Source organism: Olea europaea, chromosome 10 (assembly GCF_002742605.1).
Source record: "Olea europaea var. sylvestris chromosome 10, O_europaea_v1, whole genome shotgun sequence".
Taxonomy (NCBI): Eukaryota; Viridiplantae; Streptophyta; class Magnoliopsida; order Lamiales; family Oleaceae; genus Olea; species Olea europaea.
Window position 1 is genome coordinate 15682065 of NC_036246.1, and position 14721 is coordinate 15696785.

The 14721-nt window shown below is 34.0% G+C and overlaps 1 protein-coding gene across 1 annotated transcript; it reads right to left on the reverse strand.

The window, feature by feature from the left end:
- Positions 1 to 12075: 12075 nt before the first annotated feature.
- LOC111401364 lies at positions 12076 to 14300 on the reverse strand. Its single transcript, XM_023029065.1, has 2 exons — positions 13477 to 14300; positions 12076 to 13034 (listed from the first exon to the last, which is right to left on the reverse strand). The coding sequence occupies exons 1-2, from the start codon at positions 14109 to 14111 to the stop codon at positions 12296 to 12298; spliced, it is 1374 nt and encodes a 457-aa protein (XP_022884833.1). The 5' UTR covers positions 14112 to 14300; the 3' UTR covers positions 12076 to 12295.
- Positions 14301 to 14721: the final 421 nt, after the last annotated feature.

Genomic DNA, 14721 nt, shown 5'->3' on the forward strand with positions numbered 1-14721 from the left:
TGCTACAAATCCTAGAATAAGAAAGAAAATGATAATCTTGTTAGTGTTGTCACTATGTCATTTTTAACATTACTGTAATATCATTAAATCCATAATCAAAAAGTCCGACATTGACTAAATTTTGCCCGCACTGGACAAAATTCTTGGCTTCGCCTCTGAACCCAAATTCTAACACTCCCATATCCATTCCATGCCATCCTAACTTTATTTTCATTTTCATCTTCATCTTCTCCTCCTCCTCGACATTCAAGACTATGTCGCCACTCTCTTCTTTCTCCCAAGCCCATTACTTCTCCTTTGCTTGCAATTGCCCTTTTCACTTTGGCATTGTAGATTCTGACGAAAATGCTGTATCGATAACAACCAATATCGATCGCACAGAATTGAAGAACTGTAATACAATAACAATGTTTAACCTCTAACCGTAAACACCCATGACATTTTGTTAAAACTCAATTGGGCAATCGGTGTGAATGCTCTGCAGAAATCGCAGCCCCTTTCTCTCTCTCCATTCACACTACCTCCCTTTCAATAAAGTTAGACAGCAGCACAAATCAAAGATACCTACTAAAGTCGACCAAAAAGGCGTGCTGGTGCAAAAAACCATTGAAAAATTCAATTGTTTGATTTCAATTTAGTATGTAGACTAAAGAATATGTGAATATGTGAATCAATTAAGAATCACAATGACTCTATATTCTTGTATTTGAGCATCATTTGATGAAATTATTGATACAAGTGGTTTAATGGCACCGGTTCTTGCAATTTTGACCCGATTATTCCATTTGTTATTGGCAATGAACCTGATTCCCATGGCGGCTTGTTTTTATCATATATCCTATTGGATTGTGAGGTAGTGTGAATGGAGATAGAGTGGGATAGATCAGAAGCGTAGGCAAGTGTTGACGAATCTGAGAAGACACGTTGAAAAACTCGTTGAATTTATCACTATTCCAATTGCTGAATAGCGTGTAAATCTACATTTTTGGCAATTAATGGTGTTGATCTTTCGATTTCTGAGTTCTGGTTTTGGTGTACTTGGGGATGGCAAATTATCTCATCGACTTGGCTCGAAAAAAGACCGAGCAGACCTTTCTCAAGTCTAGTTTAGCCCAAGCAGGCTCAAAAAAATTAAAAATAAAGAGCAGCAACAGGCAGCGTGCCTACTGCCTTTAAAATGCAGTTGGCACACTAGGCAGTAGGTTGCTACCTTCATGAGGAAAAATAAACGAGTCTCGATTTTTTGGCCTAACCCAAGCCTCGAGTTTCGGGTCGCAAACCTGCTCATCTTGGCTCATTGACACCTCTAGATGTACTAATATTTGGAAAATTATTAATATACCATTTTACCCTTTTCCAATTTGGTCAAAGTCAACTTTTTTGGTCTAAAGTCCTTGTGGTTGAAACAAAGTGAACGTTGAGCTAAAATCTAAGAAAAATAGAAAAATTTGGGACCGCCACTACAATTATCCCCAATTTTTATTCTTTGAAATTAGATTGTTTACAACCATAGCAGTTAAACTAACAACTAGAAAATCTTTATTACCTGCTCAACGATAATTCACCAATCTCCATTTAGCTGAAAGGGACCGTCGCGTTTATTCAATCTGAGACCTATAATTTTATTGATAGTAGCTCAACTTTAATTTATTTCAATTAATCACTTAATTTATTTTTGTTTTCAATTTGGCCATTATGTCCATAAACGTTGTATCCGTGACCTGGCTTGTTTTTATGTCAATTATTTTTATTTTTTTATTTTTAGTGCTTAATATTTCAATTTGTTCTAAAGAAGTGACACGTCCATGATGGTAAATGATATTCGGCTCATTAAATTCGCATAATGAATGTAAGTCCATCTAAAATTCATTTTCTCTCAAACTCATTTTCAACGATTCATTTCATTAAATCAGTATATAAGTTTAATAATCAATTGAAATAAATTGAATCTTAAGCAGAGTTTAGAGTATTTTTTTGCTGAGTGTAAAAGTTTTACTTAAATAAATAAGTTTCAAAATAAATAATTTTTTATTAAAAATTTATTTATTCAAATATATTTAGAAATAAAGTTAAGTTTGGACTATGCTCCAATAAAAAAATCTTTACTCATTTTTCACCTAGGTCCCTAGTCATGCATGCTACAAAATTCACATGCAGCCTAGCATTGAAATTTTTTTCCTTTTATTTTTACATCCATATTTGATGGAGATTAAAACTAAAATTTTATAAGACTTTGATAAAAGTTGATAAAAAAATATAAATAAATAGTTGTGAATTTCGTAAAATATATAGTTAAAAATAATTATTACTTTGATTTGAAATTTTAATTCAAACCAAATGGGACGTACTAACAAATTTCAACCGCTCCCAATGAATTTGAGTAGCCAGGCTGTATGATTATTTATTTGGGTCCAAGGATAAATAAGGGAAGTCAAGTTGGCAATTGGCTATTTAAGAGATTCTTTATTTATTGATTCCTTCTAATATTTTAATGAGTAATAACATATGAGTCATATTACCAATCAACTCCAATATGATTTAAATAATTTATCAAATAAAGCATTTGTATTTATAATTTATTAAATATAATAATTATAAAGTAATTTGAAAGTCAAATCTTGTATTTAAAGAGTGTATTGAAAAGGCTCTTAATTTCATAGTCGTATTCCAATTTTTCTGCATTGTATTACAATCATCGATTGACATATTCAACTCAGTCCAATCTTAAAATTGGAAACTTAATTATATGAGAAATAAAAAATCGAAGTAAAGTTTTACATTCGGCCCTCATTATTCTCCATTAAATTATATTTCATTTTTTTTCTCTTCTTATCAATCACATATTTTTCAATAAAAAATATTATATGTGAACCCAAATTTTTTCCTTTTTTTAGTCACACATTTTTCAATTTTTTTTTTATTATTCCTCTCATTATAATGTGGAATAATGGGGGCCAAATGGGCTAATCTTGTTGCATAAAATCCATATACTAAATATATGTTTGACCAAAATAAAAGGAATATTACTTATTGTACATAAGAAGTGACAAAGTTTTTTTTTTTTTCTTTTTTTGGTTGAAGAGAGTTTGATTCAATCATTATATCTCAATACATTATGTATTTGCAAATCAATCTGTAAGCGATGATGTACGTGTAGTACAATCGAAATAAAAATTAGATTATAGAAAGTTCGTCATTTGAAATATGTATATAAAAAGTGAATAAAGTTATGGACCTTATGAAATATGTGAATAAATACTTCCCGAGAAAACTCATTGAAAGTAGGATTTTCTTTATTTAATAAGATAAATATGGGTTTTCAATGAACTTTCCTTACAAGAAAAAGGATTTTTTTTAAGGTTCATTTATTTATTTATTATTATTTTTTTTAAGGCAGTGCTTTGACAATTATCTCTTGCATCATAGAGTCGTAACATTTGGATTTTGTCTCATTGATGAAAAAAATTCAGGATTTATTTATTTACTTAAAAAAAAGAAAAAAAGAAAAAACAAACTCGTCTGATTTTACCTTGATGTATAAGTTTCAACGCTCTAATACTTAACTTCTTACTTTGCTCTCACAAATTTTAAACAAGCAATTTGTAAATTCTCAAGAGGTTAAACGAATACCTATTATCGCAATATTCACTGAAAAATTAAAATTGCAGAAAAACTTCGCCACAAAGGCCCAGATGTTCAGCCTTACGGCCTCTCACTACGCTAAGCATCTACTAAGTAGATTTAGCTCTAGATCCACTAGAAAAGAACCAAGAACGTTACAAGTGTACGAAGAAACACAAAGTTTCTTCACTGTCTTGATCTCTCCTCACACACAACTATCACAACACCACCACTAACTCGCACTAAGCAATATCACAATTATAGATCAAGTGTAGTATCAAAATCACTCAGATTTACAGAAGTAATTTTGACTCAGAAAATATCGGTGGTTTGAGAGAAAAAGAGAAACCCTAGAATACACTAAGAATAGATCTCTCTCAAAGAGAAAATGAGGCGTCCAAAACGTTTTAGTTAGGTAAGTCAAAAGTCATTGATCAACGGTGAGAAGATGGCCAGATGTATGGCCAGATATATCTTCAAAGAAGGCATAAATCACATTTCAAGAGAACACGCTTCTCTTAGTAATTGGATCAAGACCATTTCAATAAACCCGGCCCAATAGCTTTAAGGGGCCAAGAATGTCAGGCACTATTATTTGGGCTCAACAATCTCCACCTTGCTGAACACGTCTTAGCAATTTCTAGTGGCTAGATTACTACTTGTTTCATATTCTCTTATTCTCCTGTAAAACAAAAACAGAAATTAGTACCCCAAAAAAAAATTTCAGTTAGAATTTACTAAACATGATACCCTTCAAATAATGTTTAGAATATTCAAACAGTTTTTAAACTTGTTTAAGGGTAGAACCTTAGTTCCCAAATCAGAAGGATTATATTCAGTTGAAATTTTCTCTAACTTAATTAGACCTTGTTCAATCATATTTCTAACAAAATGGAATTTAACATCAACATGTTTTGTGCGATCATGATACATTGGATTTTTGCTAAGATGGATGGCATTTTGATTATTAGTATAAGTTTTGACAGAGCTATTTATAAAACCAATTTCATTCAGAAGACCTCTCAACCAAAGACTTTCTTTAACAGCATCACAGGCAGTTATATATTCTGCCTCTGTTGATGATAAAGACACTAGCTTTTGCAATTGTGATTTCCAATTAATGCAACTATCACACAAAGTGAAAACATAAGATGAAGTTGATCTCCTTTTATCTAAAACACCAGCAAAGTCTGAATCAGCATTGCCCTTAAGAATTATGCCATCATCACATCTTTTAAACAATAGGCCCAAATTAGACATTCCTTTCAGATATTTCAACATACATTTCATAGCAAGCCAATGTAGTTCACCGGGATTAGACATAAATCGATTTAATATGCTTATACCATGAGCTAAATCTGGTCTAGTACATACCACGAGATACATAATAGATCCTACAGTGTTAGCATAAGGAATTCTTTCCATTCTTTTAAATTCTTCATCAGTCTTTGGTGATTGTTCAGTATACAATTTAAAATGGTTGGAAAGTGGTAAGGAAACAGGTTTGCAGTCAAGCATGGAGAACCTTTCAAATATCTTATGCACATAAGCAGATTGTTTTAGGATTAGTGTGCAATCATTTCTATTTCTTTCTATTTCCATCCCAAGAATTCTCTTAGCTTGCCTTAAGCCTTTCATTTCAAATTCAGATTTTAACTTTGCTTTAATAATATCAATTTCAGATCTGTAAGGCATGCAAGTAACATATCATCTACATACATAAGTAGATAAATAGATTCTGGTCCACCTGACCTTTGAAAAAGAAACAAGAATCATAACTACTCCTAATGAAACCCAAGGTCTGAACATAAGAGTCAAACTTTTTATACCATTGTCTGGGGGCCTATTTTAGGCCATAGAGGGATTTCTTTAACAAACATACCTTTTCCACAATTGATTTTACCTCATAATCTTTTGGTTGACTCATATAAATAGTCTCCTCAAGAAGAATTCTTATAGAAGTGTATTTAACAACAGGAGAAAAGATTTTATTATAGTTTATTCCTTCCTTTTGAGTGAACCCCTTTGCAACAAGTCTTGCTTTATATCTTTTACTTTTAGTAGTAGGATCTCCTTCTTTTATCTTAAAAATCCACTTGCAATCAACAACCTTTTGGTTTTTAGGTTTGTTGACAAAGATCCAAGTCTTATTTTTGATTAAGGAGTTCATTTCTTCATTCATAGCATCTTTTCATAACTTGGAATCAGTACAGGTTATAGCTTCTTCAAAGGTGGCAGGTTTTGAATTTAGAGAATTTAGGACAGAAAATAGGGTAACAAATTCATCATTATTATATCTGGTGGATGGAATCCTATTCCTTCTTTCTCTATCTCTTGTTAACTAGTAATTAGTGATAGGATGATTATTAAATTCAGTCTCAATTTCAGGTTCACTCAGATCCTGATTAATATCAGACTCGGAAGTCTCCACCTCAATAAAATCATTTTGATCATTAGTATTGTAAAGAGGAGATTCCAGAGTATTAGGCAATTATTACAACAAGATATTCCACTAATTCATTAAGGGTTTTTGCATCATTGTGCCACCCTTACAAGTATTATCTTCTGGATTTTCAAGAACAGTTTCTTTCACAGGTATGGATCCAGTGGGTTCAGTTTCAGATTTTATTTTGCAGGGAAACTCATTCTTACTGAAAATAACATTTCTACTAATGATCACTTTAAAACCCTTTTGACTCTTAAGCCAAAGCCTGTACCATTTAGTTTCCTCCCCATATCCCAAAAAAAAAATACATTTTTGAGATCTTGGTTCAAGTTTACCTTCATTTTGATGAGAGTATGCAACATAACCAAAAACTTTAAGTCTACTATAATTTGGTGAAATATTTGACCATAGTGCTTCAAGGATTTGGAAGTCAATGGCACGAGAAGGACTTCTATTTACCAAAAAGGTTGCAGTTTTTAGGGCTTCTCCCCAAAAGAATTTTGGAAACCCTGAACTGTGTAACATACATGTGACCTTTTATAAAAGGGTTCTATTCATTCTTTCAGCTACCCCATTCTGCTGAGGGGTGTATGTCACAGTTCTATGCCTTAATATTTCAGATTCTTTACAGAAAGAATCAAATTCTAGATTACAAAATTCAAGACCATTGTCAGTCCTTAGTGCCTTGATCTTCTTATCAGTTTAATTTTCAATCATAGTTTTCCATTGTTTAAAATTTTGGAATGTGTCAGATTTTTGTTTTAATAAAAAAGTCCATACTTTTCTAGAAAAATCATTCACTATGAGTAGATAAAATATAAATCCACTAAGGGTATTAGTGGATGCTGGACCCCACAGGTCAGCATGAAGATAGTCCAAAATGGAGGTGGGTTTGTGAGTCCCAGATTTAAAAGGTAATTTACTCTGTTTACCAATTACATAGTCTTTACAAAAGCTTAGTTTTTCAAGGTTATCTTTTCCTAGAAATCCCGATTTGTTTAAAATAGTTAATCCTTTATCAGACATGTGTCCAAGTCTCCGGTGCCAGATCAAAGACTTATCACATTGTAAATCAATAGCTGCAGAGCTGTAACCTACCAGAGGTTCAGCTTGCAGAGTGTAGATACCATTGATCTTAGGAGCAGAGACAACTTCTCTATCATCAGATATCAGCTTGATAGAGCTTTTATGGATTCTTATGTCATAGTTTTCATCTAACTTTCCCAGAGCAATTAGGTTCCTTTTTAGTTTAGGTACATACCTCACTCTTTCTAGTTTGAGTACAAAATTATTTTCCATCAAGAGATCCACCTTTCCTAACCCTTTTATCTGACAACTCATATCATTTCCCATCTGCACTTGCCCCCCATTCAGGTTAACAAAATAAAAAAATCAATCTTTAATGGGGCACATGTGAAAAGTACACCCAGAATCTAAAACCCACTCATTTGGGTTCCTATTGATGGTATTAACAAGGACAACCCCTTGTATATCTGGTTCTCCTTTGCAGACAACAGTTGCAGAACCATTAAAATTCTGTTTTTCTTTTGTATCCGATAACTTCTTAAAACAGTCTTTGATCAGGTGTCCTGTTTTACCACAATAGTAGCATTTTCTAATTTGATATTTGGATTTTACTTGGTTTCTGTTTTTATCTCTGAATTTTGGATTTTGGGATTAACCTCTTTTATGGGAGTTGAAGTTACACATAGCATTCTTCTTATTTTGATTCTGTTTTTCTTTTATGTATAATCCTTCACCATATTTGAAATCCTTTAACTCAACTTTCAATTCAAGTTCCCTATTTCTTAGGGAAGAGATTATTATGTCAACTGTAAGATCTTGCCCTCCATATTTCACAGCATTTCCTATCTCCCTATATCTGTCACTTAAGGAGTTTAGAAGGCCAACAACTTGTTGATCTTTAGAGAGATTTTCATCACAATTTTCTAAATCCTGGACTAGTTTAACATATTTACCAATGTTTTCTTCTAGACCTAAGGATGTATCAAATCTAAAATTGTAAAACTGCCTTAGAAGATAGCATTTAGTTGGAATAGATTTAGTTAGGTAAAGGGATTCCAGTTTATCCTACAAAGCTTGTGCAGAGGTAGTTTCACCAACTTTTCTAATTACACCATCAGACAGATGAAGGAAAATAGAACTCCAGGCAACATCATCTAATTCTTGTCTTCAATATGCACTAGTTTCAGCAGAATAAATGTTATTAATAGCATGTGCACATCTCTGTTATAACAACAAAGCCCTCAATTTTTGTCTCCATGAACTAAAGTCACCATTTCCATTCCATACATCAATCTCAATTTTATGTGCAGTGGACGTGATGATAAATATAGTGAGAAAATCACAAATATTGTAATTAAACGTGCAATTCTCAATTCTTGAAAAGGTTTAAGGAGTGGTTAACCTTTGTTCCAATACTCCCTCAAATTCTCTGGTCCTCAAATGAGACCTTGAACAAAGGAAAGCATTGGAGGGTGACTTACCTTAATAACCAGTTTCAAAGATTGACACAAGTAATCAACAATAATAAAAAGAGGGTACAGAGTATACCGAAGACAATGCAAGAATTTAGTATAAGCACAGACAGCTGACTGTTGATAGTGACTCAGTGGAAACTCAGTAAGAATCAGAACGTGTTGACTCAGCTCACCAAGAACTCGGAATGAGTCAAGAAATTAGAACGTGTTGACTCAGCTCACCAAAGACTCGGAGTGAGTCTAAAAAAAAATTGACTCACCAGAGAACTCAGCCCAAACAACAGATTACACAAAGTTAAGAACAAGTCAGAAAAAGAACTCAATGAATATCAAGAGATCTTGCAGATCAACCCAACAAAGTATACAAGATTTCAAAGAATACAAAAATTTTTACCATCAAATTTTCAAAGAAATATAATGTTTTTAAAAAAAAAAACTTCAAACCTCAAAGATTTGTAAATAAAAAACAATTTAAACAAAAACTTAGGATTTTAAAAAAAACGTATCCAGATCCTCCAGAGAAGATGGTCTGATACCACTTGTAAGTTCTCAAGAGGTTAAATGAATACCGATTATCACAAGATTCACTGAAAAATTAAAATTGTAGAAAAATAGAAATTGAACACGAAGAATTTTTTCGCCACAAAGGCCTGAATGTTCAGCCTTACGGCTTACTAACCACGTTGAGCATCTACTAAGTAGATTTAGCTCTAAATTCACTAGAAAAAGAACCAAGAACGTTACAAATGTACCAAAAAATATAAAGTTTCTTCACTGTTTTGATCTCGCCTCACACACAACTATCACAACACCACCACTAACTCGCACTAAGCAATATCACAATTATACATCAAGTGTAGTATCAAAATCACTCAGATTTACAGAAGTAATTTTCACTCAGAAAATATTGGTGGTTTGAGAGAAAAAGAGAAACCCTAGAATACACTCAAAATAGATCTCTCTCAAAGAGAAAATGAGGTGTCCAAAACGTTTTAAACAGATAAGTCAAAAGTCATTGATCAATGATGAGGAGATGGCCAGATGTATGGTCAGATCATATCTTCAAAGAAGGCAGAAATCGCATTTCAAGAGAACACGCTTCTTTTAGTAATTGGATCAAGACCATTTCATTAAACCCGGCCCAATAGCTTTAAGGGGCCAAGAATCTGAGGCACTATTATTTGGATTCAACACAATTTAGTTAATTTCCTCTTTTTGCTTCACAATGTTTAAAAATTGTTTTATAATGATATTAATTATATTTTAATTTTTTGGAAAAAATTCAATTTTTTTATTTAGGTGGGAGTTTTTTTAATTAAAAAATATATATTGGTGAAAATATTATGTTATTGTTAAATAACATTACAATCAACGTATTTTGGAAATATATATAATTTTTAAAGACAAATCTAATATTTAATTTCATTTAATATTACTAAAAGGATTATGACAATATTTCGCCTACGTTTTGCCCCAATTTTTCCAAAATTCATTTTGAACTACACATTTTTCAAAAAATTACTATCTCAAAATTTATTTTCCTCCAAATTTTCATTAAAATGGAACCCAAACAAGTACAATGTTGTTGCTTGTATTAAAATAGAATATAGTGAAAAAAGGAAAAAAAAATGAAAATTATAATTCATATTAATAAATAACATTTCCAAACATATTATGAATAAAAAATAATTGTTTTTATTTTCACTTGTATTATTAAAAAATGATTTTTATAATTTTTGAAAAGAAATGGCATGTTCGTATAAATATCTATAACTCTAGGTGGATTTTCAAACATTGTTTAGATTAAATCATATCTTAATTATTAAAGTGTCTCTACCTGGTGCGAGCATATATCGGATTTTCACGCCAAATCTTACCAACTAAGTTTAAAAAGAATAACCCGTTTGGTAGTCATTTTTTTCAAAATGTATTTTTCTCTCTTCTTTTTAACCACACATTCTTTATTAAAATAATATTACATGTAAATAAAAAAAACTTTTCCTTATTTTTCAACCGCACATTTCACATTAATTTACTATTCTAAAATGTATTTTTACATTAAAAAATGTCTATCAAACACCCCTTAAAAATAATGCTATCTCGTAGAACATTAGTTTAGATGACGTTAAGTGCTAAATTCAATGAAAAGTACAATTAAGTAATTTATTTAATTAATAATAAATTAAAATCAAGCTCAGAGCACGATACAGCTAATGCAATCACACCAATTCGAAAAGCATTACAGCTATCATCCACATTAAATACTAAACTACTAGAATTATTCTACTTGCAAACTAAGTATTGACGAAATTTAGATCATTAATTTTCATTGATTCCAAAAATTATTTTTAAAATAATTGGCTTAAATGTTGTAAATACGTAGTTTGTAAACCAAGTTTGTTATCCGACTTTGTACAAATAGCACCCAAAACCCAAATGATTTCATTTTTCTTAAATTTTATTCAACTATCTCCAAAGTGTCTTCATCTACTATTCTTCAAATTCACTGTCAAAATTTATCTATTGTACGACTATCTAATCGTACAAAGGAATTGAATCTTGAATTCGCACTTTACACCGAGAGGCAATGCCCTTTTTCTCTTTCTTGTCTACAGCTGCTTAGAATATTTCTAATGGTAGTGTAAAATTGAATGTAAATCAATTAACATCTTCAGAATCATTTTTACATTTTTATTTACATCCCAATATGTCTAAATCCAAATTCTACTCCAATAAAAAGATTAAAAAAAATAAAAATGAATACAACTGATTTGGTAACTTTTTGTCCCTTATGAGCCCCCCCCCCCCCCCCCGCCCCCCATATATGAATGATTTAATGAGTATCGATGTTCGTCTTATGTTAAGCACCTGTGAAATGTCATATAAATTTATTGGTGAATTTTCTACCAAAAAATGCATACTCTACATTGTAAAAGATTTTCGACCACTTTGAAAATCTAAATCACACACAATTGGAGATGATGTTAGTATGTGTGTAGTTTCCTTTGAGCAACTACTGAGTCGGAACAGTGTGTCTGTACTCTGAAAAAAGAGTGAATCCCAACTTTGATGACCCCGCCGTCCCGTCCCTAGAGCATCGTGAGGAAGGTAAATCACGAAATGTACCCCAGCAGACCAGAAAACAAGAACTTGCTTAAGCACTGGTGCCTACAAATAGTCCAATTCGAGATCTCATGAATCGAACCTTNCCCCAGCAGACCAGAAAACAAGAACTTGCTTAAGCACTGGTGCCTACAAATAGTCCAATTCGAGATCTCATGAATCGAACCTTCACACTACGACTGCCAACAAGGTTGAGACTATCTCACTCCTGTCATTTGCACTACTTGGTTATGCTCGGGGGGCAAAGTTGTGTCTGTACTCTATCGTAGGCAAAATGTAGAGTTCACTACTACCTCTTAATTTAAGATTTGAGCATTTTTACATTTCAAAACTACATAGACTTTGTCAGGATTTTGCCAAATGCAAAATAAGAACGCTCAAGTCTCAACAAAGAACAACGTAAAAGTTATAAAAGCTAGCCAGCCACACACCTACTTAAAAACAAAGCGTGCCCTGTACTACCCACTATACACAGCTCCCCCAATTCATTCTTCGTTAGCAAGTAAACCACTAAAATTAGCTAAACTCTAAAATCCATCATCACCCACAAATTTTTTACTCAATGAAACAAAAAGTAAATGACAAAAAAAGTCAAATTCTTGCATTACTTGAGTAAATCCTGAGCAGGGCACAATTCTTTCCGGAGCTTGTGGGAGAAAAGCCTGCAAGCATCCATGCTGAGATCAATGGCGGCCGACAATGCCACAAAAGCTGCTGCATCCTCCGTACAGTTTACGTGCTGCACGCTTATCTCCACCGTGGGTTTGCTACTGCATTTTCCGCTGGCCCCTTCACCTTCTACACTTGCAGACATCACGAATCCTCTGTACATACAGTAGGGCCAGAGTCCATACCCATAATCTCCGCTGCCCCGTGGACTGCACACGGGAGATGTGGCACTGCTCGGTGTTGACCTCCCATTGCCATTATTGAGGTTACGGTTATTCAGGTCGATGACAAACTTTCCACCTTTGCTGCAGCTGAGTGTCGACTCTGCCAAGACAATCCCAGTACCAGCTGGGGCTGAGTCAGGGATCAATTCAAATCTATAACCAAGTCCATCTGTTGAGCCACGTTCACGCCAAGCTTCCAGACGTCCCCAGGGTTTCCAAGTACCGTCACCTAGACGAAGAATTAGCCATGAACCAGGATTAGACCGGCTCACTCGGTCTGAACCGGGAGATGCAACAAATGGGGTAACCATGGATGCAGTGGCAACCGGTGAACCGGAGAGGTCATGGACTGTGATGGACCATCCTTTTCTTTCTTTTCCGGGCCTCTCTCTCCCACTTCCAAATGAACTTAACCAACCTCTCGCTCCACTTAGCTCAGATGGTAATGATCTGTAAATCATCAATTTTCTTAATTAACAAATTCTACAAGTAAAATTCACTCAAGATTCAGAGTATGATAAAGGCCGAATACTTCATTCACAATCAAGATTCCCTTGCAAAGCAAATTAGTACATAAATAAACCTTAATCAAGTACATTAAAGTAGATTTGGTATTAAAGTATATGATTTTGCTTTAACTTGAAGTGAGAGTGAGACAGAAGCCTTCAATAACCAACTGTAGAAACAGTTACTAATTATGAACACAAGAAGCTCCTTTCAGTTTTCAGTTTTCAATTCAGAAAGTAAAGTACCAGAGATTCATTTGAGCGCTAATTAGACCCATTTCCAGCAAGAACAGAATCAAAATTTTGACCGGCAAATTGGATTAACAACATATAATCAAATAATTAAAGAAAATTTAGAAAAAAAAATTGTGTGTGTGTGTGTGTACCTGCATCTTTGGTTGCGCTCGCCAGTTGAACGAAAACTGAATTTGCAAGTAAAAACTGGCTGGCGAATACTTCCTTGAATTTGAAAAACTTGCGGGCTGCATTCGGGATCCCTATCGAACTGGAACACGAATCTCGGATCTGGCTCCGACTTCACATTCAAGTGAAACTGAGCAATCGAAGAACTTTTCACTTTACCCACATTAATCCATCCGTTGTGGAAGAGTACAGCCCGAGACTCCGTTCCTGCAAGATCCAACGGCACGGAGATTTTGCCCAGAAGTCGACCGGAGTTCACACCACAGGTGGAGCCGCGGCGGCCGGTGTAGATCGAGATTTTGAGTTCAGGTTTCTTTGAGGTGGCAAACAGCAAGGACTTTCCCGTGAGCCGATCAAGATCAGACTTGCTAAGGTGAAAACTGGCGGCGAGGGCTTGTGGGCTTCCGTCAGGGAACTGAGTGTTCTCCGTTGCAATGCACGGAACCACCGCCGTTTGTAACGAGAAACTCTTAAGCTTAATTTTACAGAAACACGGCGACGACGAAGGGTGCACCACCGACCTCTCCGGCTTCGAAGCCACCGGAATCTTCAACGCCAAATTCCCTACACTTAACCGTACAAAAGGACACGGATCCATCACTTTTTTCTCCCAAAATCAAATATATAAACAAAAGCCCTAAAAACCCAGTTGAGAAAACAATGTATTTAACAGGAATAAGACTTGACTTTAAAGGATTTTGCTGGGTTTAATTAAGGAAACAAGGAAGGCGTATGCCAGTAAGACATCAGCTAAAATGCGCTGGCAGTGTCAGTGTAAAGAAGAATTGNGTTTAATTAAGGAAACAAGGAAGGCGTATGCCAGTAAGACATCAGCTAAAATGCGCTGGCAGTGTCAGTGTAAAGAAGAATTGCGAGACGAAGAAGAAGACTCCATAGGAATGCGTGCGAAAAGAAACACATGAACATGGTCCGCAGTACTCCCCTACCACTCCTTCTTCAACGATACTCCCACTCAGTACAAATTTTTTTGAACTCTGAAAAGAAAAATAAAAATAAAAATGCAATTCTTATCTTATTATTATCTGGATTCAGGAGAATGGGACCCTATCTTTTCAGGTTTTGAGGTTTTGTTCAATGCAAAAGCCTCTAAAAATCTCTCTCTTATAACATTTTGAGAATTGAACCATTGGTCATCAACTTATTAATATGTAATTAATGTTACTTAATTATCACCTAAACTTATATTC